The 24652-nt window shown below is 47.1% G+C and overlaps 1 protein-coding gene across 2 annotated transcripts in view; it reads right to left on the reverse strand.

Moving 5' to 3' along the window:
• The window catches only part of XYLB (xylulokinase), a 509150-nt gene that overhangs the window by 265279 nt on the left and 219219 nt on the right, over positions 1–24652 (reverse strand). For both annotated transcript variants that reach the window (XM_063921841.1, XM_063921840.1), the window contains exon 12: positions 1205–1320. In XM_063921841.1, the coding sequence (XP_063777911.1) occupies positions 1205–1320 (116 nt within the window). The remainder of the gene's footprint in view (positions 1–1204; positions 1321–24652) is intronic.

Here is a 24652-nt window from a genome sequence, read left to right on the forward strand (position 1 = left end):
GTCTGCTGTAATGTATAAAAGGGGCTCTACCTGGTGTAGTGGCGCTACTGTGCAGCGTAATTTGAATAATGTAGACTACTGTGCACCGTAGTATGAATTGCTATTACTTTGTGGCCACTCCCCTTCCCCGTGAAGCCACGCCCCTAGAAACTTTTTGCGCGCAGTCTTGCATGGGGGGGGGGGGGGGCGCCACTGTCGTTTCTTGCACACAGCGCTAAAATGCCTAGTTACGGCACTGGTTGGGAGGTATGCTTTTGCACTGCAGCTGTAACCAAAGCTGGGGGGCCCCATTCATAGAGGGGGCCCAGGGTAACGTGCCCCTCGAGCCCCCCCCCCCTTAATCCGGCTCTGTGACCATAGACATGCGGGGGGACGCCCAGCACAGGGCTATCCTGCCCCGCATGTCAGTGCTGGCCCCCCAAGCAGAAGTGCAAAAGCATCACACAGTGGCGATGCTTTTGCACTTTAGGAGTAGCTCCCGGCCAGCGCAGCTTTAGCGTGCTTGCTGGGAGCTACTCGTCGCTCCCCGGCCCGCATCGGCTGCGTGTGATGTCACGCGGCTGCTGCGGCGCCCCCCCCCCCCCCCCTCCCGCACGGTCCGGCCACACCTGCGTTGGCCTGACCGCGCCCACGAAACGGTGGCCAAACGCCGCCTTTCCGCCCCCCGCCCAGCGCAGTGACGGCCTTCGGTCATCTGGCATGGCCGGCACACTGCGTTGGCGCATGCGCAGTTCTGACCCGATCGCACCGCTGCGATAAACTGCAGCGTGCGATCGGGTCAGAATGACCCCCTATATTAGTAAGATTGGACAGTTAAGCCTCACATGTAGTCTGCACTATTAAACTATTGCTGCAGCATGACTTCGCACAGATCAATATTCAAAACGTAGCTAGAAGTACAGTATATCTCTGTCCAGCACAGAACACCGTGCAGCAAACACATTTGACACAGAGTTATATGATTAGAAAATAATACGTCCTTATACAACCAACTGAATTTATGATTTGGTATGAATAATTATTACGGAGTATGGAATGTTATGAATTACTGTTACCAAGCAACACTAAATGCTGAAACTACTGAAGCTAAGTGAGCTACAATGAACGGTTCAACTTAATGTTTACAATGCATAATATAATGAATGATCAGAATGTGTAATACTGTACAGTAGAATGAGTGCCATGTGTATACAGTATATCTCACCATAACAGAGCCATATAGTCTTGAGAATGCACTGGGTTTATGAATATATGACCCTCCAAAGATGGGGTGGGTTGTTGGATCCAAAGGAATAGGGTGTCGCTAGTTCCGAGGCTGACCTGTTCCAGAATAAAATAAAATATGCTAGATCAGAATATGGGACAATTACTGTATACTTATTTCTAATCAGGACTGATGTGTTTCTGTGCAACACACAATAAACAGCTTAGAAGATTTGTTCCGCACTATTGCTAGAATATGTACCATTGTACTCTGTTTAAAGACCTAAACAAGTATAATTTACCAGTATGATATACGACACAATACTCAATATTTGTAACAAATAGCAAAAATAACAAACAGGATAATATATGAATGTGTTCTCTGTAAATAAATGTTGCATATATTGTGTAAAGCATGTAATGCACATACTGTATGCTACATTCCACAAAATGTAATACAAAATATGGGACTAGGACACTAGAGCGTAGGTTCTCAAACTCGGTCCTCGAGCCCCAAGTAGTGCATGTTTTCCAGGTCTCCTCAAAGAATCACAAGTGAAATAATTAGCTCCACATGTGGATATTTTAAAATGTGTCAGTAATGAATACACCAGTGGACCCGCTAGGTGACCTAGAAAATGTGATCTGTTGGGGTCCCGAGGGCCTGATTTAGACATATACGCAATGCCAATATTTCTGGAGTTCAGTGATTATCGGCCGACTGCATGTGTTACGTTCGAATAGTGCATGTGCCAAGGTACTTTAGTGATGCCGCTCGCAGTAAGGATTTCTTTAATAAAGTAATTGACAGTCAGGGACCGTTCAGGGGAGGTATAGGGGAGTGGTAGCAAAAACACAGGCATTTTGCAACCATCTTCAGGGTCATGTCTCACCCTACATCAGCGATCATGTATGCAGAAAACACAGATCCCACACCCATTCTGCGCTACAATAGGTTTACCTGTGTGGTTGATAAATGAAGGATCTGCAACCACTGCTGAGGGTGTGCACGCAGTTGCTGCAATCTGCAAAGCCCAGGGTGAGTGTCTCAATGCATTTCCATGCGGCTAGAGCATTACCATATTTCTGCTCATTCCCTGGTTTGAGAACTGCTGTACAGTAATGATAGCCCTCAACCAGGGGCGTATCTACCCATTGGACAGGTTGGCACTCGCCAGGTGCACCAGGCAAGGAGGGGGCGCCGCCTGGCTGTGCCATCCATGGCCAGGGGGTAGAATCCAGTAGTATTGTCAGACTTGGTGACTGTCTGTTAGTGCCGGCGCCAGTGTCAGGCGGCAGCGCACCGTACCTCACTTGTAATCAGACTCAACATACACTACAGCTCCCAGCAGCTGTAGTTTATTTTGAGTCTGATTGATCACTAGTGCAGTGCTGTACAGCTGGACACCGGCGCTGGCAGTAACACAGTCACAAGGTACAAACCGGATTAAGGGAGGGGAGGGGTGGCACAGGACTGCACTGCATGGCATTGACCTTCGGGAAGTGGACGGAGTGGAAGCAGGGGGGCAGGGCTACATGGCACTCAGTCAGTGCCAGGCAACCCAGCAGCATGGAGGAGAGGGGGAGAGGACAAGGAGCTACTAAAGTACCTGCATTGAGTATACCCTGTCTGTGAAGTGAGGGGGGTAAACACTATATAGTCTGTCTGTATGTGTGTCTGTGACTGCATTTATATATGTGACTATATGTGTATGTATGTTTCTCCGGCAGGGTCCACAGGTATCCACAGGATAACAATGGGATATGATGGAGCGACAGTGGATTGGCACCTAACGATCAAAAGCTTTCAGGCCTCCCAGGATGCAAAGGGCCCGTCCATATATCCCCGCCTACTGGCTCAGGCAAAACAGTTTTTTGTTTGGTGCGGCAGGAGTGGTGGTCGGAGGGCTGCTGTTCCCATTTTAGCAGCCCTAAGCTTTCTTACGTTATTTTTTAGTCTTACTAATTTTCTGAGTGATCTTTTCTAAACAGCATCTTATATGCTTAGAAAGAGTTGCTCCAACAACTCTCCACCGGGCCACGACAACGCTTACCCACAAATACAGTGCTGTTTCGGCGGACGTCTGTGTCGGATTTACTAGCAGTCCAGCAGACGTTACCAGGCTGTGGCCGGAGCATGGAGAGAAGGTGAGGCATCGATTCCGCTTAGTAGATGGAATATGGACACAGCCGCACTGTATTGGGAGGAGACTGCCAAACAGTCGCTGACGCGGCTGCCACCGTGGGTGCACCAGCACTAGGCCTTAAGGTTCTTAAGCACCAGGAATAGTATGAGGCCGCGATCCCTGGGGTTGATGTCAGCAGGGCGAGTTAGACGCTCTCCTGGTCGCCCCTCCTCCCCAGTTCATGACCAGTTTCCGCCGAGTCTCCCGCCATGAACTGTTTCCTCGCTTCCGTCCCAGACGCTACCGCGAGGAGACCCGGTCGCAGAATTGGGCTGTGTGACCGGTGCGTCTGTGTTCACTGAGCGTCAGTGTTCACCATAGGTTCCCGGAGCGACAGTGTACACTAGTAGCGTCGGAATCCACTCATTGATCGCTAACGTATTGATCGATCCTGGAAGTGAGATGAGTCTCCCTGTATCCCACACTACTGAGTACGGGCTATACAGCACTAAATTTCTATCTACTTTGTTCAGAATGAATAGTTAAGTTAAGTGCCTAATGCATACGATTCTGTGTAAATTTACTGTGGTTTTCTTCGCACTGCGTCTGAATATGTTAGAGCTGTGTAAAACAGGATTCAGTAATATGTACTCCTACATACTTTAAAATGTGTTTGTAGTTGATAATGTGCTCATATGACTAATATATAACATGTGACTGACTGCTAGTGTGATTGCTGACTTTAATATACGTTTGTCAGTTGTTTCTTCTGATCCTCAGTGCTGGTGCATGGGTAGGGTCAGATTGATATCACTTTAGAAGGTTAAAGTGATTACAGTCACAAATTGTGTAGTACACTGTGAAAGTGCTGATTATTTATCATGTCTAAGGGGGTCATTCCGAGTTGTTCGCTCGCAAGCTGCTTTTAGCAGCTTTGCACACGCTAAGCCGCCGCCTACTGGGAGTGAATCTTAGCATATCAAAATTGCGAACGAAAGATTAGCAGAATTGCGAATAGACACTTCTTAGCAGTTTCTGAGTAGCTTCAAACTTACTCTGCATCTGCGATCAGTTCAGTGCTTGTCGTTCCTGGTTTGACGTCACAAACACACCCAGCGTTCGCCCAGCCACTCCCCCGTTTCTCCAGCCACTCCCGCGTTTTTCCCGGAAACGGTAGCGTTTTTTCGCACACTCCCATAAAACGGCCAGTTTCCGCCCAGAAACACCCACTTCCTGTCAATCACACTCCGATCACCAGAACGAAGAAAAAACCTCGTAATGCCGTGAGTAAAATTCCTAACTGCATAGCAAATTTACTTGGCGCAATCGCACTGCGGACATTGCGCATGCGCATTAGCGACTAATCGCTCCGTTGCGAGAAAAAAATACCGAGCGAACAACTCGGAATGACCCCCTAAGAGCGGCAAAAGTGACGAAGGTACTCTTACAGTAACACCAACTGTTTTGTTTGTCTTGCAAAACTGTATTATCCTCTCAGGATCTGGTTCAGGATGGTTTATGTGCAAATTGTTTTGCTTTTCAGCAAAATACAAGGCAGATCCCTGTACGTCAGGTACAGATGGATCCACCTTGCGCTATGTTTGCACAGACCTTGTCCAGTATAGCTGAACGGGTAATGCCTACAGCTTCTTTACCAGGAATGGGGTACACTATTAAACCATACATGCAGCTCCCTACCTACAGTATATCATTTCCCCCAGCAGCTTCTCATATGAAACAAGCTGATAAACAGATGGTAAGTAAACCTGCACCTTCACAGGCTACACAAGATGATTCATCAGAAGATGAAAATTCAATTTACTCTACTTCGGCATACGAAGAGGAGGAAGAAAGTCTCAGCTCAGTGGATATAGCTGAATTAGAGCTATGAAGGCCATTCTATCCTTAGAGGATTCAGCAGAGCCTGTGTTAAAAACCAAGGCACCTGTATTTAAACGTCCCAAAACAGTTAAGACTGAGTTTCCAGAGTCAGACCAGCTGACGGAAATCATGGAAGAGGCTTCGGCTACACTCAATAAAAAATATAGAATTCTCAAAAAATGGGATTCCAATTATCCTTTTCCAGCAGGGGACTGTTTAAAAAGGGAGGTGGCTCCTAAAGTAGATACGCATGTAATACGATTAGTGCGAAAATCTATATTGCCGTTACCATCAACATCATTAAATGATGTCACGGATAGGAGAGTGGATGGTTTTCTGAAAACCATATTTTCTCTGTCTAGGGCAGTCGTAAGGCCAGCCATGGCTTCAGCTTGGATGGCAAAAGCAGTGGCTGCCTGGGCTGATGCACCGGAAGAGGATGTTTTCTCAGCTTCTATAGAACAAAAATCCTATATAGCTCATATTAAACAGGCTGCAATATTCTTGGAAGAAGCGGCATTAGATATGGGTACTATTGCTTCTAGGGCATCAGCCTCAACAATAGCTGCTCGCAGAGCACTTTGGTTACGTACTGGAAGATATTCAGGAGGGGACTGTAGACACTGTCGAGATATTATGGGTAGAAATTGCATGCGGGGAAAAAGGAATAAGAAAGTATTGGGTGTATGCTATAGGCCGCCTGGTATCAACGTATCTGATGAGGAATTGTTACTAAAGCAAATTGAAAGAGCATCAGGAGTAGGAGACATAGTAGTGATGGGAGATTTTAACTATCCAGAGATAAACTGGAAAAACGATTCATGTGATACTGCTAGGGGCAAATTGTTTTTAAACACACTTAATGATAACTACTTAGTTCAACTAATTGAGGAACCAACTAGGTACAATGCAATCTTAGACCTGGTATTAACAAACAATGGGTATTTAGTATCAGGTATTATAGTAGGGGAACCCATAGGAAACAGAAACAACAATATGGTCACATTCAATATCAGTTTTCATAAACAGCCCTATACTGGCTCAACTAGGACTCTAAACTTTAGCAAAGCAAATTTTGAAAAGATGAGGGTATTTTTCAGGGATATTGAATGGGAAGGTTTGTTTTTAGGAAAAAATACTACGGAGAAATGGGAGGTACTAAAATTCCTGCTAGCTAAAAATACACTCAAATTTATTCCTACGAGCAGCAAAAAAGGAATAAAAATCATAAACCAATGTGGCTTAACAAAAAGATTAAGGAACTTAAGGGCAAGAAAAGGCGAGCATTTAAAAAATACAAATCTGGCGGGGAAGCACAGTCATTTCAGCACTATAAGGAATGTAACAAAAAATGCAAAAAGGAAATAAAAGCGGCTAAAGTAGAAATTGAAAAACTAGTAGCAAAGGAAAGCAAAGCGAATCCTGAAAAATTCTTTAAATACATTAATAGCAAGAGATTAAAGAAGGAGAGTATAGGCCCTTTAAAAGACAAGTTGGGAGTCTTAAGCAAAAATTATAATGACATAGCGGACACACAGTGAGTTTTTTTCAACAGTATTTACTAGAGAGGACCCAATTCAGGGACTAACACAAAATCTCAATAATGAGAATATCCCACTAATAGGTACTTATTTAAGCAAGGAAGTAGACTGTGACCAATTAAAACATTTAAAGATTAATAAGTCACCAAGTCCCGATGGTATTCACTAGTGATGTGCACCGGACATTTTTCGGGTTTTGGTTTTGGATTCGGTTCCGCGGCCGTGTTTTGGATTCGGACGCCTTTTGGCAAAACCTCCCTGAAATTTTTTTTGTCGGATTCGGGCGTGTTTTGGATTCGTTTTTTTTTTTACAAAAAACCCTCAAAAACAGCTTAAATCATAGAATTTGAGGGTAATTTTGATCCCATAGTATTATTAACCTCAATAACCATAATTTACACTCATTTTCAGTCTATTCTGAACACCTCACACCTCACACCTCACAATATTATTTTTAGTCCTAAAATTTGCACCGAGGTCGCTGGATGGCTAAGCTAAGCGACACAAGTGGCCTACACAAACACCTGGCCCATCTAGGAGTGGCACTGCAGTGTCAGGCAGGATGGCACTTCAAAAAAATAGTCCCCAAACAGCACACGATGCAAAGAAAAAAAGAGGCGCACCAAGGTCGCTGTGTGACTAAGCTAAGCGACCCAAGTGGCCGACACAAACACCTGGCCCATCTAGGAGTGGCACTGCAGTGTCAGACAGGATGGCAGATTAAAAAAATTGTCCCCAAACAGCACATGATGCAAAGAAAAAAAGAGGCGCAATGAGGTAGCTGTGTGACTAAGCTAAGCGACCCAAGTGGCCGACACAAACACCTGGCCCATCTAGGAGTGGCATTGCAGTGTCAGACAGGATGGCACGTCAAAAAAATAGTCCCCAAACAGCACATGATGCAAAGAAAAAAAGAGGCGCAATGAGGTAGCTGTGTCACTAAGTAAAGCGACCCAAGTGGCCGACACAAACACCTGGCCCATCTAGGAGTGGCACTGCAGTGTCAGACAGGATGGCAGATTAAAAAAATTGTCCCCAAACAGCACATGATGCAAAGAAAAAAAGAGGCGCACCAAGGTCGCTGTGTGACTAAGCTAAGCGACCCAAGCGGCCGACACAAACACCTGGCCCATCTAGGAGTGGCACTGCAGTGTCAGGCAGGATGGCACTTCAAAAAAATTGTCCCCAAACTGCACATGATGCAAAGAAAAATGAAAGAAAAAAGAGATGCAAGATGGAATTGTCCTTGGGCCCTCCCACCCACCCTTATGTTGTATAAACAGGACATGCACACTTTAACGAACCCATCATTTCAGCGACAGGGTCTGCCACACGACTGTGACTGAAATGACTGGTTGGTTTGGGCCAACACCAAAAAAAGAAGCAATCAATCTCTCCTTGCACAAATTGGCTCTACAGAGGCCACTTCATCATCATCCTCTGATTCCTCACCCCTTTCACTGTGTACATCCCCCTCCTCACAGATTATTAATTCGTCCCCACTGGAATCCACCATCTCAGGTCCCTGTGTACTTTCTGGAGGCAATTGCTGGTGAATGTCTCCACGAAGGAATTGATTATAATTCATTTTGATGAACATCATCTTCTCCACATTTTCTGGAAGTAACCTCGTACGCCGATTGCTGACAAGGTGAGCGGCTGCACTAAACACTCTTTCGGATTACACACTGGAGGGAGGGCAATTTAGGTAGAATAATGCCAGTTTGTGCAAGGGCCTCCAAATTGCCTCTTTTTCCTGCCAGTATACGTACGGACTGTCTGACGTGCCTACTTGGATGCGGTCACTCATATAATCCTCCACCATTCTTTCAATGGTGAGAGAATCATATGCAGTGACAGTAGACGACATGTCAGTAATCGTTGGCAGGTCCTTCAGTCTGGACCAGATGTCAGCACTCGCTCCAGACTGCCCTGCATCACCGCCTGCGGGTGGGCTCGGAATTCTTAGCCTTTTCCTCGCACCCCCAGTTGCGGGAGAATGTGAAGGAGGAGATGTTGACAGGTCACGTTCCGCTTGACTTGACAATTTTCTCACCAGCAGGTCTTTGAACCTCTGCAGACTTGTGTCTGTCGGAAAGAGAGATACAACGTAGCTTTTAAATCTAGGATCGAGCACGGTGGCCAAAATGTAGTGCTCTGATTTCAACAGATTGACCACCCGTGAATCCTGGTTAAGCGAATTAAGGGCTCCACCCACAAGTCCCACATGCCTAGCGGAATCGCTCTGTTTTAGCTCCTCCTTCAATGTCTCCAGCTTCTTCTGCAAAAGCCTGATGAGGAAAATGACCTGACTCAGACTGGCAGTGTCTGAACTGACTTCACGTGTGGCAAGTTCAAAGGGTTGCAGAACCTTGCACAACGTTGAAATCATTCTCCACTGCGCTTGAGTCAGGTGCATTCCCCCTCCTTTGCCTATATCGTGGGCAGATATATATGCTTGAATGGCCTTTTGCTGCTCCTCCATCCTCTGAAGCATATAGAGGGTTGAATTCCACCTCGTTACCACCTCTTGCTTCAGATGATGGGAGGGCAGGTTCAGGAATGTTTGGTGGTGCTCCAGTCTTCGGCACGCGGTGGCTGAATGCCGAAAGTGGCCCGCAATTCTTCGGGCCACCGATAGCATCTCTTGCACGCCCCTGTCGTTTTTTAAATAATTCTGCACCACCAAATTCAATGTATGTGCAAAACATGGGACGTGCTGGAATTTGCCCACATGTAATGCACGCACAATATTGGTGGCGTTGTCCGATGTCACAAATCCCCAGGAGAGTCCAATTGGGGTAAGCCATTCTGCGATGATGTTCCTCAGTTTTCGTAAGAGGTTGTCAGCTGTGTGCCTCTTCTGGAAAGCAGTGATACAAAGCGTAGCCTGCCTAGGAACGAGTTGGCATTTGCGAGATGCTGCTACTGGTGCCGCCGCTGCTGTTCTTGCTGCGGGAGGCAATACATCTACCCAGTGGGCTGTCACAGTCATATAGTCCTGAGTCTGCCCTGCTCCACTTGTCCACACGTCCGTGGTTAAGTGGACATTGGGTACAACTGCATTTTTTAGGACACTGGTGACTCTTTTTCTGACGTCTGTGTACATTTTCGGTATCGCCTGCCTAAAGAAATGGAACCTAGATGGTATTTGGCACCGGGGACACAGTACCTCAATCAAGTCTCTAGTTGCCTCTGAATTAACGGTGGATACCGGAACCACGTTTCTCACCGCCCAGGCTACCAAGGCCTGAGTTATCCGCTTTGCAGCAGGATGATTGCTGTGATATTTCATCTTCCTCGCAAAGGACTGTTGGACAGTCAATTGCTTACTGGAAGTAGTACAAGTGGTCTTCCGACTTCCCCTCTGGGATGACGATCGACTCCCAGCAGCAACAACAGCAGCACCAGCAGCAGTAGGCGTTACACTCAAGGATGCATCGGAGGAATCCCAGGCAGGAGAGGACTCGTCAGACTTGCCAGTGACATGGCCTGCAGGACTATTGGCTTTCCTGTGTAAGGAGGGAATTGACACTGAGGGAGTTGGTGGTGTGGTTTGCAGGAGCTTGGTTACAAGAGGAAGGGATTTAGTGGTCAGTGGACTCCTTCCACTGTCACCCAAAGTTTTTGAACTTGTCACTTACTTCTGATGAATGCGGTCCAGGTGACGTATAAGGGAGGATGTTCCTAGGTGGTTAACGTCCTTACCCCTACTTATTACAACTTGACAAAGGTAACACAGGGCTTGACACCTGTTGTCCGCATTTGTGTTGAAATAATTCCACACCGAAGAGCTGATTTTTTTTGTATTTTGACCAGGCATGTCAATGGCCATATTCGTCCCACGGACAACAGGTGTCTCCCCGGGTGCCTGACTTAAACAAACCACCTCACCATCAGAATCCTCCTGGTCAATTTCCTCCCCAGCGCCAGCAACACCCATATCCTCATCCTGGTGTACTTCAACAGTGACATCTTCAATTTGACTATCAGGAACTGGACTGCGGGTGCTCCTTCCAGCACTTGCAGGGGGCGTGCAAATGGTGGAAGGCGCAAGCTCTTCCCGTCCAGTGTTGGGAAGGTCAGGCATCGTAACCGACACAATTGGACTCTCCTTGGGGATTTGTGATTTAGAAGAACGCACAGTTCTTTGCTGTGCTTTGCCAGCTTAAGTCTTTTCATTTTTCTAGCGAGAGGATGAGTGCTTCCATCCTCATGTGAATCTGAACCACTAGCCATGAACATAGGCCAGGGCCTCAGCCGTTCCTTGCCACTCCGTGTCGCAAATGGCATATTGGCAAGCTTACGCTTCTCTTCAGACGCTTTCATTTTTGATTTTTGGGTCATTTTACTGAACTTTTGTTTTTTGGATTTTACATGCTCTCTACTATGACATTGGGCATCGGCCTTGGCAGACGACGTTGATGGCATTTCATCGTCTCGGCCATGACTAGTGGCAGCAGCTTCAGCACGAGGTGGAAGTGGATCTTGATCTTTCCCTATTTTAACCTCCACATTTTTGTTCTCCATTTTTTAATGTTTGGAATTATATGCCAGTATCAATAGGAATGGCCTACTACTATATATACTGCGCACAACTGAAATGCACCACAGGTATGGATGGATAGTATACTTGACGACAAAGAGGTAGGTACAGCAGTGGCCTACTGTACCGTACTGCTATATATTATATACTGGTGGTCAGCAAACTGTGCAAAACTGAAATGCACCACAGGTATGGATGGATAGTATACTTGACGACACAGAGGTAGGTACAGCAGTGGCCTACTGTACCGTAATTGTTACGCACACCAGTGCTAACAGGAGTAGACCGGTGTATGAACAGAGAGGGAAGCGAAGCAAACGAACTCACAGACAGTATAACATAACATACACAGGAGGTGATGGAATAACTAATAAACACAAAGTGAATGGAGAAGCCCAAAGGCTCAGGAATTGGGTGTCTCCCTAGTGTCAGGAATGCTCAGATGGAATAGAGCGGACAATGAAGCGAGGTGTAGTGATTTAACATGTGGAGCACCTGAAATGATGTTGCTAAGAGCAACAGAAAAAACCCCAAAGGGTTACCAACGGGTGTGGGAATAAACTCCTTGGTCAGAGATAGAAATATAGACACAAGGAGAGTATCCACAATCCTAACCCCCACTTGCAGGGCACAGGTTCAGCTTACTGCCACTAAACTGACACCTGGACGCCCTGCACAGTGAGGGAGGATTAAGCAAGCAGGTCTAAGAGTACAGCCGCAAACCTGCTGGGTTCACAGAATAGCAAAAGAACCCCAGCAGGTCAAACAACTGACTCCAGTCTTACTGCTAGGTCCGGATTGGCAGAATGAAGTACCGAATCCCAAGGCCTATTCGCAGTAAGCAACAAGTAAATACAAAGTCACACAGTACTAGCTAACTCTCTGGAACTGACTAACAAACAAAGATTCAGCTGCATTTGCCTAGCCTGAGAGGATGGTTTATATAGCAGGTGCTGTCCACGCCCCACTCAGACCTCACAGACTGTGAGCACAAAACCAGCGCCGGATTCCCTGCCGTGCACAGAGCCTGTAACCACTACACAGTAAAAACCCGGACCGGAGTATCAGCTGCGCTCAGGTTACTTCGCTAACACTTGCCTCCCGGTTGCCATGGCGATGTGGTAGCACAGAGCAGGAGATCCTAACAGTACCCCCCCTCTGACGAGGGGTCAAAGAACCCCTACCACCGGGTTTATCGGGGAACTGCGAGAAGAAAGAGCGTATCAGTCTGGGGGCATGAAGATCACAACTGCGCACCCACGACCGCTCCTCCGGGCCATACCCCTTCCAGTGCACCAAAAATGACAGCCGACCCCGAACCATCTTGGAGTCAAGAACCCTTTCAACCACAAACTCCCTCTGACCCCGTATCAGAAGAGGAGAAGGTCTACCACTGGAAGAAGGATTACTAACCGCCAGTTTTAAAAGGGAACAATGAAATGTTTTATTGATACCCAATGAACGGGGCAGATCTAACTGAAATGCCACCGGATTGATAACCCTGGTGATCTTATAAGGGCCGATGAACCGGGGGCCTAACTTATGAGATGGCTGTCTCAACTTCAAATTCTTGGTGGACAACCAGACGTAGTCTCCTAATTTGAAGCTGCAGGGTCTTCTCCGCTTATCAAAAACCCTTTTGGTCACTAATGACAAAGACACAAGGGCTTTCTTCACTTTCCTCCAAATACCCCTAAGGACCGAAACAACAGAGGAACCACCAGACGTGGAATCCAGGGGGTCAAAAGAATTGGCCTTAGGATGATGCCCATACACACAAAGGAAAGGAGAGATCCCTGTAGCAGAGTGAGCCGCGTTGTTATAGGACAACTCCGCCATGGACAGATGAGCAACCCAGTCAGTATGACACTTGGAGACATAACACCTGAGGAACTGCTCCAAGGACTGGTTCACCCTCTCAGTCTGCCCATTAGACTGTAGATGGTAGCCTGACGACAAGCTCACAGAAATCTGGAGATCAGAACAAAATGCCCTCCAGAATTTGGCCACAAACTGGGATCCACGGTCAGAGACCACATCAAGTGGCAACCCGTGGAGGCGCACAACATGCTGCATAAATAACTCAGACAGGCGTCTGGCCGATGGCAACCCAACCAGTGGAACGAAATGCGCCATCTTCGAAAACCTGTCAACGACAACCCAAATGGCTGTCATCCCCGAGGATTTGGGCAAGTCCACCACAAAATCCATGGAAATGTGGGTCCATGGCTTAGACGGAATAGAGAGTGGATGTAATGGGCCGACAGGAACCCCTCTAGGAGTTTTATTTCGGGCACAAACTTCACATGCCCGAACCCACTGATCCACATCCCTAGCCACCGAGGGCCACCACACCGCCCTAGACAGCAACTCCCGAGTTCTGGCAATACCCGGATGCCCTGCCGACCTCTTGGCATGGAATTCCAGGAACACTCGCTGTCTTAACCTAGGAGGCACAAACAAGAGACCTACCGGAAGGTCTGGAGGAGCCTGCTCCTGTGCTCTAAGGACTAATGACAAGAGGTCCTGGGTAATGCCCACTTTAATACATGATGGGGACACAATGGGCAATGGCTCCTCGGTGGTCTCTTGAACTGGAGCAAAACTCTGCAAGAGCGCATCAGCCTTGATGTTTTTTGACCCAGGGCGATATGTTATCAAAAAATTAAAGCGAGCAAAAAACAAAGCCCATCGTGCCTGCCTGGCATTGAGCCGCTTCGCTGACTCTAAATATGCCAGATTCTTATGGTCGGTGAGAATTGAGACCACAAACTTAGCCCCCTCAAGCCAGTGTCTCCACTCCCCGAGTGCATCCTTTATAGCCAACAATTCCCGGTTACCCACATCATAATTCATCTCGACAGACGAAAATTTACGGGAAAAGTAAGCACAGGGATGAAGGCGATTATCAGACACCCCCATCTGAGAGAGCACTGCCCCAATACCTATCTCAGAGGCATCCACTTCTACCACAAAAGGACGCTCTGGATCTGGGTGTCGCAGCACCTTGGCTGAGACAAATGCCCTTTTGAGACGGCCAAAGGCCGCTTTGGCCTCACAAGACCAGTGAGCAACATCCGCCCCTTTCTTAGTGAGTGCCACCAAGGGGGCCACTATAGACGAAAATCCAGCGATAAACCGTCTATAAAAATTCGCAAAGCCCAGAAAACGCTGAAGCGCCTTCAAACTAGTGGGCTGCACCCAATCCAGGACTGCCTGTACCTTAGAACCCTCCATTTGGAAACCTTCTGAGGAGATAATATACCCTAGAAATGTGATTTGCTGGACTTCAAACTCGCACTTCTCCAGCTTCGCCCCAAGCTGGTGGTCTCTGAGTTTCTGGAGGACTAAGCGTACATGCTTCCGATGTTCCTCCAGGGAATGAGAGAAGATTAGGATGTCATCTAGATAAACAACTAAGAATCTATCCAAATATTCCCTGAGCACATCGTTCATGAATTCCTGGAAGACTGCCGGGGCATTAGAGAGCCCAAAAGGCATCACCAAATATTCATAATGCCCTGAGTGGGTATTAAAGGCAGTCTTCCATTCATCCCCCTCTCTTATTCGGATTAGATTGTAAGCACCGCGTAGGTCAATCTTAGAAAAAATGGTGGCAGTACGAAGCTGGTCAAACAAAACCGAAATGAGAGGCAGTGGGTACGAGTTTTTAATCGTGATACGGTTCAATTCCCTGAAGTCGATGCAGGGTCGCAACGAACCGTCCTTTTTACCCACGAAGAAGAACCCCGACCCAACTGGGGACTGTGAGGGTCTAATAAATCCCTTAGCCAAGTTCTCCTGAATGTACTCTGCCATAGCCTGAGTCTCAGGACGTGACAGGGAGTACAACCTGCTCTTGGGAAGCTTAGCATCCGGCAACAAATCAATGGCACAGTCATAGGGGCGATGGGGAGGTAGTACCTCCGCAACTTTTTTGGAGAACACATCCGCAAAATCTGCATAACATCCTGGCAATCCTGGCAAACTTAGCTGCGAGAGCCTGACTGGAAGGCTCAAGCAACTCCTGAAACAATCACTACCCCAACTAAGAATCTCCCCAGAGACCCAGTCAAATTGAGGGTTATGGGCCCTTAACCAGGGTAACCCCAAAACCAATGGGGCAAAAGAACAGACAGTCACACAAAAAGACAATTTTTCAGAGTGTGTGGCTCCAATAAACAAATGAATTTGGCTGGTGCAGGAGGTAAATTTACCCTGGGACAATGGTTCCCCGTTTAACCCACAGATCTCAATCTCTGATGCCAAAGGTACTGAGGGAACAGAGTGTTCCAGGGCGAATTGACGGTCCATGAAAACCCCATCGGCCCCACTGTCAACAAAGGCCTCAGTCTTGACAGTTTGACCGAGGATCTCTAAAGTCACCGGAATGAGAAAAGTCTTTTTGGGAAATTCTGACTTCTGGCCTGACAGGATATTTCCCATCACCCTCAGGCCCTGAAGTTTTCCGGTTTTTCTGGGCATGATACTACAACATGACCTTTATTCCCACAGTACAAACACAAACCCTGCTGTCTCCTCCGCGTCTTCTCACGCGAGGAGAGGCGGGTAGCCCCAATCTGCATAGGCTCCTTGGAATATTCCTCAGAGTCTGAGGTTCCCTTGGGAAAAAAGGAAACTGCGGCCTCCCTTTCAAGCCTACGCTCTCTCAGCCGTCTATCCACCCGGGTGGATAACTGCATGAGCTGATCTAAGCTATCAGGCGAGGGATATTGTACCAGTTGGTCCTTTATCTGGTCAGAAAGGCCCCTTCGGTACTGGTTTCTCAGGGCTGGGTCATTCCACTGGGTATCATGAGCCAACCTCCGAAACTCTGTACTATAAACCTCAGCTGGCCGTCGCCCTTGCTTAAGAACCGTAATCTGAGCCTCGGCTGAAGCCATCTTGTCAGGGTCATCATACAAAATGCCCAGTGCCGTAAAAAAAGCATCAACACTTTTAAGCGACGGACAGTCAGGCTGTAACCCATATGCCCAGACCTGTGGGTCTCCTTGTAGCAAGGAAATCACCATGCCCACCCGCTGAATCTCCGACCCAGAAGACTGGGGCCTATGCCTGAAATATAGCTTACAGCTCTCCTTGAAACAAAAGAACTGCGAGCGATCTCCAGAAAAACGATCCGGGAGATTTACTTTCGGCTCCTTAACACCTGAACTTGCCGCTGCTGCTGCGGGAGCTCCGCTAGCGGCCTGCGGGGTGTTCATTTTAATGGACATCTCATTAAATTGTCGAGTCAGGACCTGCACCTGATCGACCACCTGTTGCAAAGTATTTTGAGGGGTATGCTCCATATTCCCACAAAATTTAAACAGGAGTAGGGTTGCTGAATATGTTACGCACACCAGTGCTAACAGGAGTATACCGGTGTATGAACAGAGAGGGAAGCGAAGCAAACGAACTCACAGACAGTATAACATAACATACACAGGAGGTGATGGAATAACTAATAAACACAAAGTGAACGGAGAAGCCCAAAGGCTCAGGAATTGGGTGTCTCCCTAGCGTCAGGAATGCTCAGATGGAATAGAGCGGACAATGAAGCGAGGTGTAGTGATTTAACATGTGGAGCACCTGAAATGATGTTGCTAAGAGCAACAGAAAAAAACCACAAAGGGTTACCAACGGGTGTGGGAATAAACTCCTTGGTCAGAGATAGAAATATAGACACAAGGAGAGTATCCACAATCCTAACCCCCACTTGCAGGGCACAGGTTCAGCTTACTGCCACTAAACTGACACCTGGACGCCCTGCACAGTGAGGGAGGATTAAGCAAGCAGGTCTGAGAGTACAGCCGCAAACCTGCTGGGTTCACAGAATAGCAAAAGAACCCCAGCAGGTCAAACAACTGACTCCAGTCTTACTGCTAGGTCCGGATTGGCAGAATGAAGTACCGAATCCCAAGGCCTATTCGCAGTAAGCAACAAGTAAATACAAAGTCACACAGTACTAGCTAACTCTCTGGAACTGACTAACAAACAAAGATTCAGCAGCATTTGCCTAGCCTGAGAGGATGGTTTATATAGCAGGTGCTGTCCACGCCCCACTCAGACCTCACAGACTGTGAGCACAAAACCAGCGCTGGATTCCCTGCCGTGCACAGAGCCTGTAACCACTACACAGTAAAAACCCGGACCGGAGTATCAGCTGCGCTCAGGTTACTTCGCTAACACTTGCCTCCCGGTTGCCATGGCGACGTGGCAGCACAGAGCAGGAGATCCTAACAGTAATGCTATATATTATATACTGGTGGTCAGCAAACTGTGCAAAAATGAAATGCACCACAGGTATGGATGGATAGTATACTTGACGACACAGAGGTAGGTACAGCAGTGGCGTACTGTACAGTAATGCTATATATTATATACTGGTGGTCAGCAAACTGTGCAAAAATGAAATGCACCACAGGTATGGATGGATAGTATACTTGACGACACAGAGGTAGGTACAGCAGTGGCCTACTGTACCGTAATGCTATATATTATATACTGGTGGTCAGCAAACTGTGCAAAAATGAAATGCATCACAGGTATGGATGGATAGTATACTTGACGACACAGAGGTAGGTACAGCAGTGGCCTACTGTACCGTAATGCTATATATTATATACTGGTGGTCAGCAAACTGTGCAAAACTGAAATGCACCACAGGTATGGATGGATAGTATACTTGACGACACAGAGGTAGGTACAGCAGTGGCCTACTGTACCGTAATGCTATATATTATATACTGGTGGTCAGCAAACTGTGCAAAACTGAAATGCACCACAGGTATGGATGGATAGTATACTTGACGACACAGAGGTAGGTATAGCAGTGGCCTTCTGTACCGTACTCCTATATATTATATACTGGTGGTCAGCAAAATTATGCACTGTACTCCTACTATATACTGTCTACAATGCAGCACAGATATGGAGTGTTTTTCAGGCAGACAACGTATACTGATGGTCACTGGTCAGCAAAACTCTGCACTGTACTCCTCCTATACAATATTATACTGGTGGTCCCCAGTCCCCACAATAAAGTAGTACACTGAGCACAGATATGGAGTGTTTTTTAGGCAGACAACGTATACTGGTGGTCACTGTCAGCAAAACTCTGCACTGTACTCCTGCTATATAATACAGCTGCTCCCCAGTCCCCACAATTAAGCAGTGTGAGCACAGATATATGCAGCTCACTGAGCACAGATAAGGAGCGTTTGTTTCAGGCAGAGAACGGATAAAACTGGTGGTCACTGATCAGCAAAACTCTGCACTGTACTCCTCCTATATTATACAGCTGCTCCCCAGTCCTCCCCACAATTAAGCAATAAAGCACAATCAAGTTCAACAATAAACGGAGAGGACGACAGCCACGTCCTCTCCCTAACATTTCCAATGCACGAGTGAAAATGGCGGCGACGCGCGGCTGCTTATATAGAATCCGAATCTCGCGAGAATCCGACAGCGGGATGATGGCGTTCGGGCGCGCTCGGGTTAACCGAGTAATACAGGAGAATCCGAGTATGCCTCGGACCCGTGTAAAAAGGGGGGGGTTCGGTTTCCGAGAAACCGAACCCGCTCATCACTAGTATTCACCCAAGGGTTCTAATGGAGCTTCACTCTGAACTTGCAAAACCGCTATTTTTGAGCTTTAAGGATTCAGTAATATCAGGTATGGTTCCCAAAGACTGGCGTATAGCGGAAGTAGTGCCTATATTCAAAAAGGGAAGTAAAGCTGAACCAGGTAATTATAGACCAGTTAGTCTTACATATATAGTGGGGAAAGTATTGGAAGGTATTCTAAGAGATAGTATTCAGAAGTTCCTTGATGTCAATAAGGTCATTAAAAGGAATCAACATGGGTTTATGAAGGACAGATCCTGTCAAACCAACTTACTTGGCTTTTATGAAACAGTAAGCGCAAACCTAGATCAGGGTAAAGAGGTGGATGTAATCTTTTTAGATTTTTCCAAAGCATTCGACACTGTACCACACATGAGACTTATTTACAAGCTACAAGAATCAGGGCTAGGAAGCACAATATGGACTTGGGTCAAAACCTGGTTAGATAATAGGGAGCAGCGCGTTGTGGTTAATGAATCTTTTTCAACTTGGACTGAAGTGCTAAGTGGTGTGCCGCAAGGCTCAGTATTAGGACCGCTATTGTTCAATATTTTCATTAACGATCTAACAGAAGGTCTAGAGAGCATGGTGTAAATTTTTGCAGATGATACCAAATTGTGTAAAGTTATAAATGCGGAGGGGGATGCTGAGTCGCTTCAGAACGACTTAGTTAAATTAGAAGCTTGGGCAGCGAAATGGAGAATGCGCTTCAATACAGACAAGTGTAAGGTAATGCACTGTGGTAACAAGAACAAAAATAACACCTACCTACTAAATGGGGTAAAATTAGGGGATTCTGTACTGGAAAAGGACGTAGGTGTCTTCATAGATAGCAAACTAAGCAGTAGTACCCAAAGTAGGACTGCAGCAAAGAAGGCTAATAAGATATTAGCATGCATAAAACGGGGAATTGATGCTAGGGACGAGAGTATTATACTCCCGTTATATAAATCACTTGTGAGGCCACACCTTGAATACTGTGTATAATTCTGGGCACCTTACTACAAAAAGGATATCCTGGAGCTAGAAAAGGTTCAAAGGCGGGCGACCAAACTAATTAAGGGTATGAAGACGCTGGAATACGAGGAAAGGCTTGCAAGACTAGGCATGTTTACACTGGAAAAGAGGAGATTAAGATGGGACATGATCAACATTTACAAATATATAAGGGGACAATATACAGATCTTGCGCAGGACCTGTTTTTTGTTAGATCAACACAGAGAACTCGTGGACACTCGCTCAGGTTAGAGGAGAGGAGATTCCGCACAATACGGCGTAAAAGCTTTTTTACAGTAAGGACGATACGTGTTTGGAATTCCCTGCCTGAGGGAGTTGTAATGGCCGACTCAGTCAACACCTTTAAGAATGGGTTAGATAAATTCCTAATGGATAAGGATATCCAGGGTTACGGGGCATAGTCACGCACTATGGTTATTATAAAAAAGAGGGGTAAAACATAATGGCAGTCATCAACTTCAGTCAAAATTTTATATAAAATAATCGTGCATAGGAAACCACAAATGGGTTGAACTCGATGGACAATTGTCTTTTTTCAACCTTAGATACTATGTTACTATGTTACGTACGTGGAAAGCTGATTCAGAGTCTAAGAAAGTTTTGGAATCTTTGCCTTTTGCTGGAAATATTCTTTTTGGTAAAGAATTGACAGATATCCTGGAGTCAGAAGCAGACTCCAAGAAGGTCACGTTTCCTTCCACATATAATCCCAAACCTAAGAGTCCAGATTTTCAGCGTTTTCAGTCGCAAGGAAAAGCGAAGGGAAAAAGTGATCGTAAGCAGCCCCAATTCAGTAAGTTGGGTAAGTCAAAGAAGCATTGGGCTACCAGAGGGCCAGCTTCCAAACCAGAAGATAAGCCATCAGTCTGATGGTGCGGGCCTCCTCCTGGGGGACCCCAGGGTAGGGGGCCGGCTTCTTCAGTTTGCACAGATCTGGCAGCAGTCTACAACAGATGCCTGGTTGCAAGAAGTGTTATCTCTAGGTTATGTTTTCCCCTTTAAGAAGCATCCTCCTCGAAGGTTCTTCTGCACGAGCCCGTCTCGGGTGGAGGCGAAGGCAAGGGCCTTGAAAGAAGCAGTTTAGAAATTGCTTCAGTCAGGAGTAATCATTCCAGTACCCCCTGCACAACGGGGACAGGGTTTTTACTCCAACCTGTTTTTGGTTCAGAAGCCAGATGGGTCTTTTCAACCCATTCTCAATCTCAAAATGCTAAACAAATCCATTTGGGTACCACGGTTTCACATGGAGACGTTACGCACCATAGTTTTGGCCTTGGAACCAGAGGATTACTGTATATGGTATCCCTGGATATTCAGGATGCATACCTACATGTTCCTATAGCACTGTCCCATCAGGTTCGCTATCCTCCAGCAGCATTTTCAGTTCCAGTCCTTACCCTTTGGGTTAGCCACAGCCTCCAGAGTATTTACCAAGATCATGGTGGTTATGGCAGCTTATCTCCGCAAGCAGGGGATAAGAATTTTTCCATACCTCGATGACCTTTTAATCCTGGCACAATCACAGGAATTGCTCTTGAACCATCTCCAACAGACAATAACATGCCTGCAGAGGCACGGGTGGCTCATAAATTGGGCAAAGTCATCTCTGGTTCCGTCACAACGTATGACTCACTTGGGGGCTGTACTGGAATCAAGTCTGCAGAAAGTATTTTTACCTCGGAACAAGATATCCAAGGTACAGTCAAGGACTCAGGAGTTGTTACACAGTCAAACAGTATCAATTCACGCAGCAATGTGAGTGATGGGTTTGATGGTGTCAACATTCGACATGTTGGAGTATGCACAATCTGTTATGAGCCACGGCTGTGGCTCATTCCTGTTTTGCATTTTTGTTCTGTATTTTATGTTATACTTCTGTTTATGTTCCCCGTGGGTGTCATGGGGTGCTCGGAGCTCACCCTTAAGGAGGGGATACTGTTATGAACCACAGGTAGTGGCTCATTCCTATTTTATGTTTATAAAGTTGTCTTGCATGCCAGGATTTCCCGTTGCTCTGTTTTAGAATACTCTTGTCTGCTGCCGCTGGTGAGTCTGTGTAATTGCAGCTTGTTCCCATGTGTTCAGCCTCACCTGGCTGCTAATTGCATCTTGTCAGTTTAGAGTCATGCAACAGGGCAGCTGCATGGGATTATTAATTAGGCCTCTCTGTTATATGCTGGCTGACTGCAATTCACAGATGCTGGTGATATTTCTTGGTTTTCAGTCTGCTTGAAGTCTGACCTGGTTCCTGCCAGTCCCTGAGCTCCTGTATAGCAGTGTCTGACTAGCTGCTTCCTGTGTTGATTCCTGTGTCAGTCCCTGTGTCGATTCCTGTGTCTTATCCCGTGTCCTGCGGTGAGGCGTTCCTGCCCTGAGGTCCAGTGGCTTTGCCTATCCCTGGTCAAGTTCCTGGTTTCCTGGTGTCCACCGGTCTGTCGTTTGGGATTCTGCCTGTCCTCCAGTTCTGAGAGTGTGTGTCGGCATCATTGAGGGTTCCTGTCCGTTTGCCAGTATTCGTACCGGTTCCGTGAGTAGCGGCTCTGCCGCGTCCGTTGGCCTAGGTCGCTGTATTCCATTATTGTTTCTGTCCCTGGTGTTTTGCAGAGGGTTCTGCTTATGCTGTCACCGCCGGTACACAAAGGTATTGTGTCGGCGTGTGATCAGCATTTCCTTTGTTGTTATTTTCCTTTGGCGGTTTCTCCGCACATACTTTAGGTTTTTAGTTAGCTTGTAGCCCCTGGCCTGTTTGCTTAGTTAGAGGGCCTCTTGTTATCATCCTGTCTTGGATTTCCCTTTGTCTCTCACTAAGACCGGGGGGCATCGGAGTTGGGCAGACATAATCCGCCCTTCAAACGCGGCTGCCAAGGGCTCAAGAAACCATAGTCTCGCAAGGGATTTCTGACAGCACGGGTGAGACAACAGAGTTAGGGCGCCAGGGGCTATTCCCTTTCCATTCCCCTTTCCCAGCGTTACATCCTGGTGCTCTGGACTCACTTCATGAACATCTCCCTTGTTCTGAGCACCAGGAACCTAACATTATCACCAGCCATACCACAAAAAAGAAATAAAACTTTTTTTCTTTTTTGGCCCAGTCCAGTGTCTAGTCTAGAATCCAGTCCTATCTAGAATTCAGTGTGCAGAATCCAATCCGGTGTTTAGAATCCAGTCTTGTCTAGAATTCAGTGTGCAGAATCCAATCCGGTGTTTAGAATCCAGTCCTGTCTAGAATTCAGTGTGCAGAATCCAGTCCGGTGTTAGAATCCAGTCCGGTGTTTAGAATCCAGTCCGGTGTTTAGAATCCAGTCCGGTGTTTAAAAAAAAAGTCTTGTTTTGTTTAGCAAAAATTTAGTCCTGCCTTGTCTAGTCCTGCCTTGTCTAGTCCTGCCTTGTCTAGTCCTGCCTTGTCTTGTCTTGTCTAGTTTTAAATCCTCCTATGTCTACTATGCAAGCCCTGCAGGCATCTCTCGCAGCCCTGATTTCTGTTTTCAGTGCTTTGAGACCAGAGCGACTAGAAGTTTTGCAGCAATCCCTAAAGCAACTGCAAAACCTTCTGACTAAAATCTTGCTCATCTTGCCAGAAGTCGTTGAGAGTACATCTATCTCTAAAGAGACTCTTGTTCACAGTATGGTGACAAGAGAATCCTCTGGTTTAATTGAAGAGAAAAGGTTTAAAAGTTTTCTGCGGCCCAGGCTCTCAGAAGAGGAGCGTCTGCATCGCAAAAACTTAAACTTATGCCTATATTGTGGGGGTTTAGGCCACTATCTGCAGACCTGTGAGTTGCGCAAGCCAAAGTGTGGTGACGAGTCTTGCCCTCTGGCCAAGTTGAGTCAGGATACAAGACCTACTCCTGTCTCTACTGTGGCAGAGGTACTTGTCACACAACCCACACTAAAAAGCTCTCTGTCCTATAATTGGGGTCCTTGGGCAAGGGAGCCCCATTATAGATTCAGGAATCAAAAGAGAATGTTTCTCTCCTCTCTTGAGGTTCCTGTGGAAGCGGAGTTGCAAGCCCCTGGAGTTGTGCCCGATGCCCAGGTTCCTGGAGTGGTGCCCGATGCCCAGGTTCCTGGAGTGGTGCCCGATGCCCAGGGTCCTGGAGTGGTGCCCGATGCCCAGGGTCCTGGAGTGGTGCCCGATGCCCAGGGTCCTGGAGTGGTGCCCGTAGCCCAGGGTCCTGGAGTGGTGCCCATAGCCCAGGGTCCTGGAGTGGTGCCCGTAGCCCAGGGTCCTGGAGTGGTGCCCGTAGCCCAAGGTCCTGGAGTGGTGCCCGTAGCCCAGGGTCCTGGAGTGGTGCCCGATGCCCAGAGTGCTGGTGCGGTACCCGATGCCCAGAGTGCTGGTGCGGTACCCGATGCCCAGAGTGCTGGTGCGGTACCCGATGCCCAGAGTGCTGGTGCGGTACCCGATGCCCAGAGTGCTGGTGCGGTACCCGATGCCCAGAGTGCTGGTGCGGTACCCGATGCCCAAGCTTATAGATGGACATCAAATATTGTAGTTCAGGTGTCCATACCAGAAGGGGTCTCAGAAGCTGTTACCCCAGGTAGGGACATGAAAAGCGCAACCCCAGAAAGGGTATCTAAAACCATAGTTCTAGAAAGGAACTCGAGAAGCAAAACCCCAGAAGGGATATTTGAAGTAATATCCCCAAGTGGGGTCTCGAGAGACGCAGCCTCTAAGAAGGGTCTAGAGGTCGCTTCCCCAGGAAAG

Source organism: Pseudophryne corroboree, chromosome 5 (assembly GCF_028390025.1).
Source record: "Pseudophryne corroboree isolate aPseCor3 chromosome 5, aPseCor3.hap2, whole genome shotgun sequence".
Taxonomy (NCBI): domain Eukaryota; kingdom Metazoa; phylum Chordata; class Amphibia; order Anura; family Myobatrachidae; genus Pseudophryne; species Pseudophryne corroboree.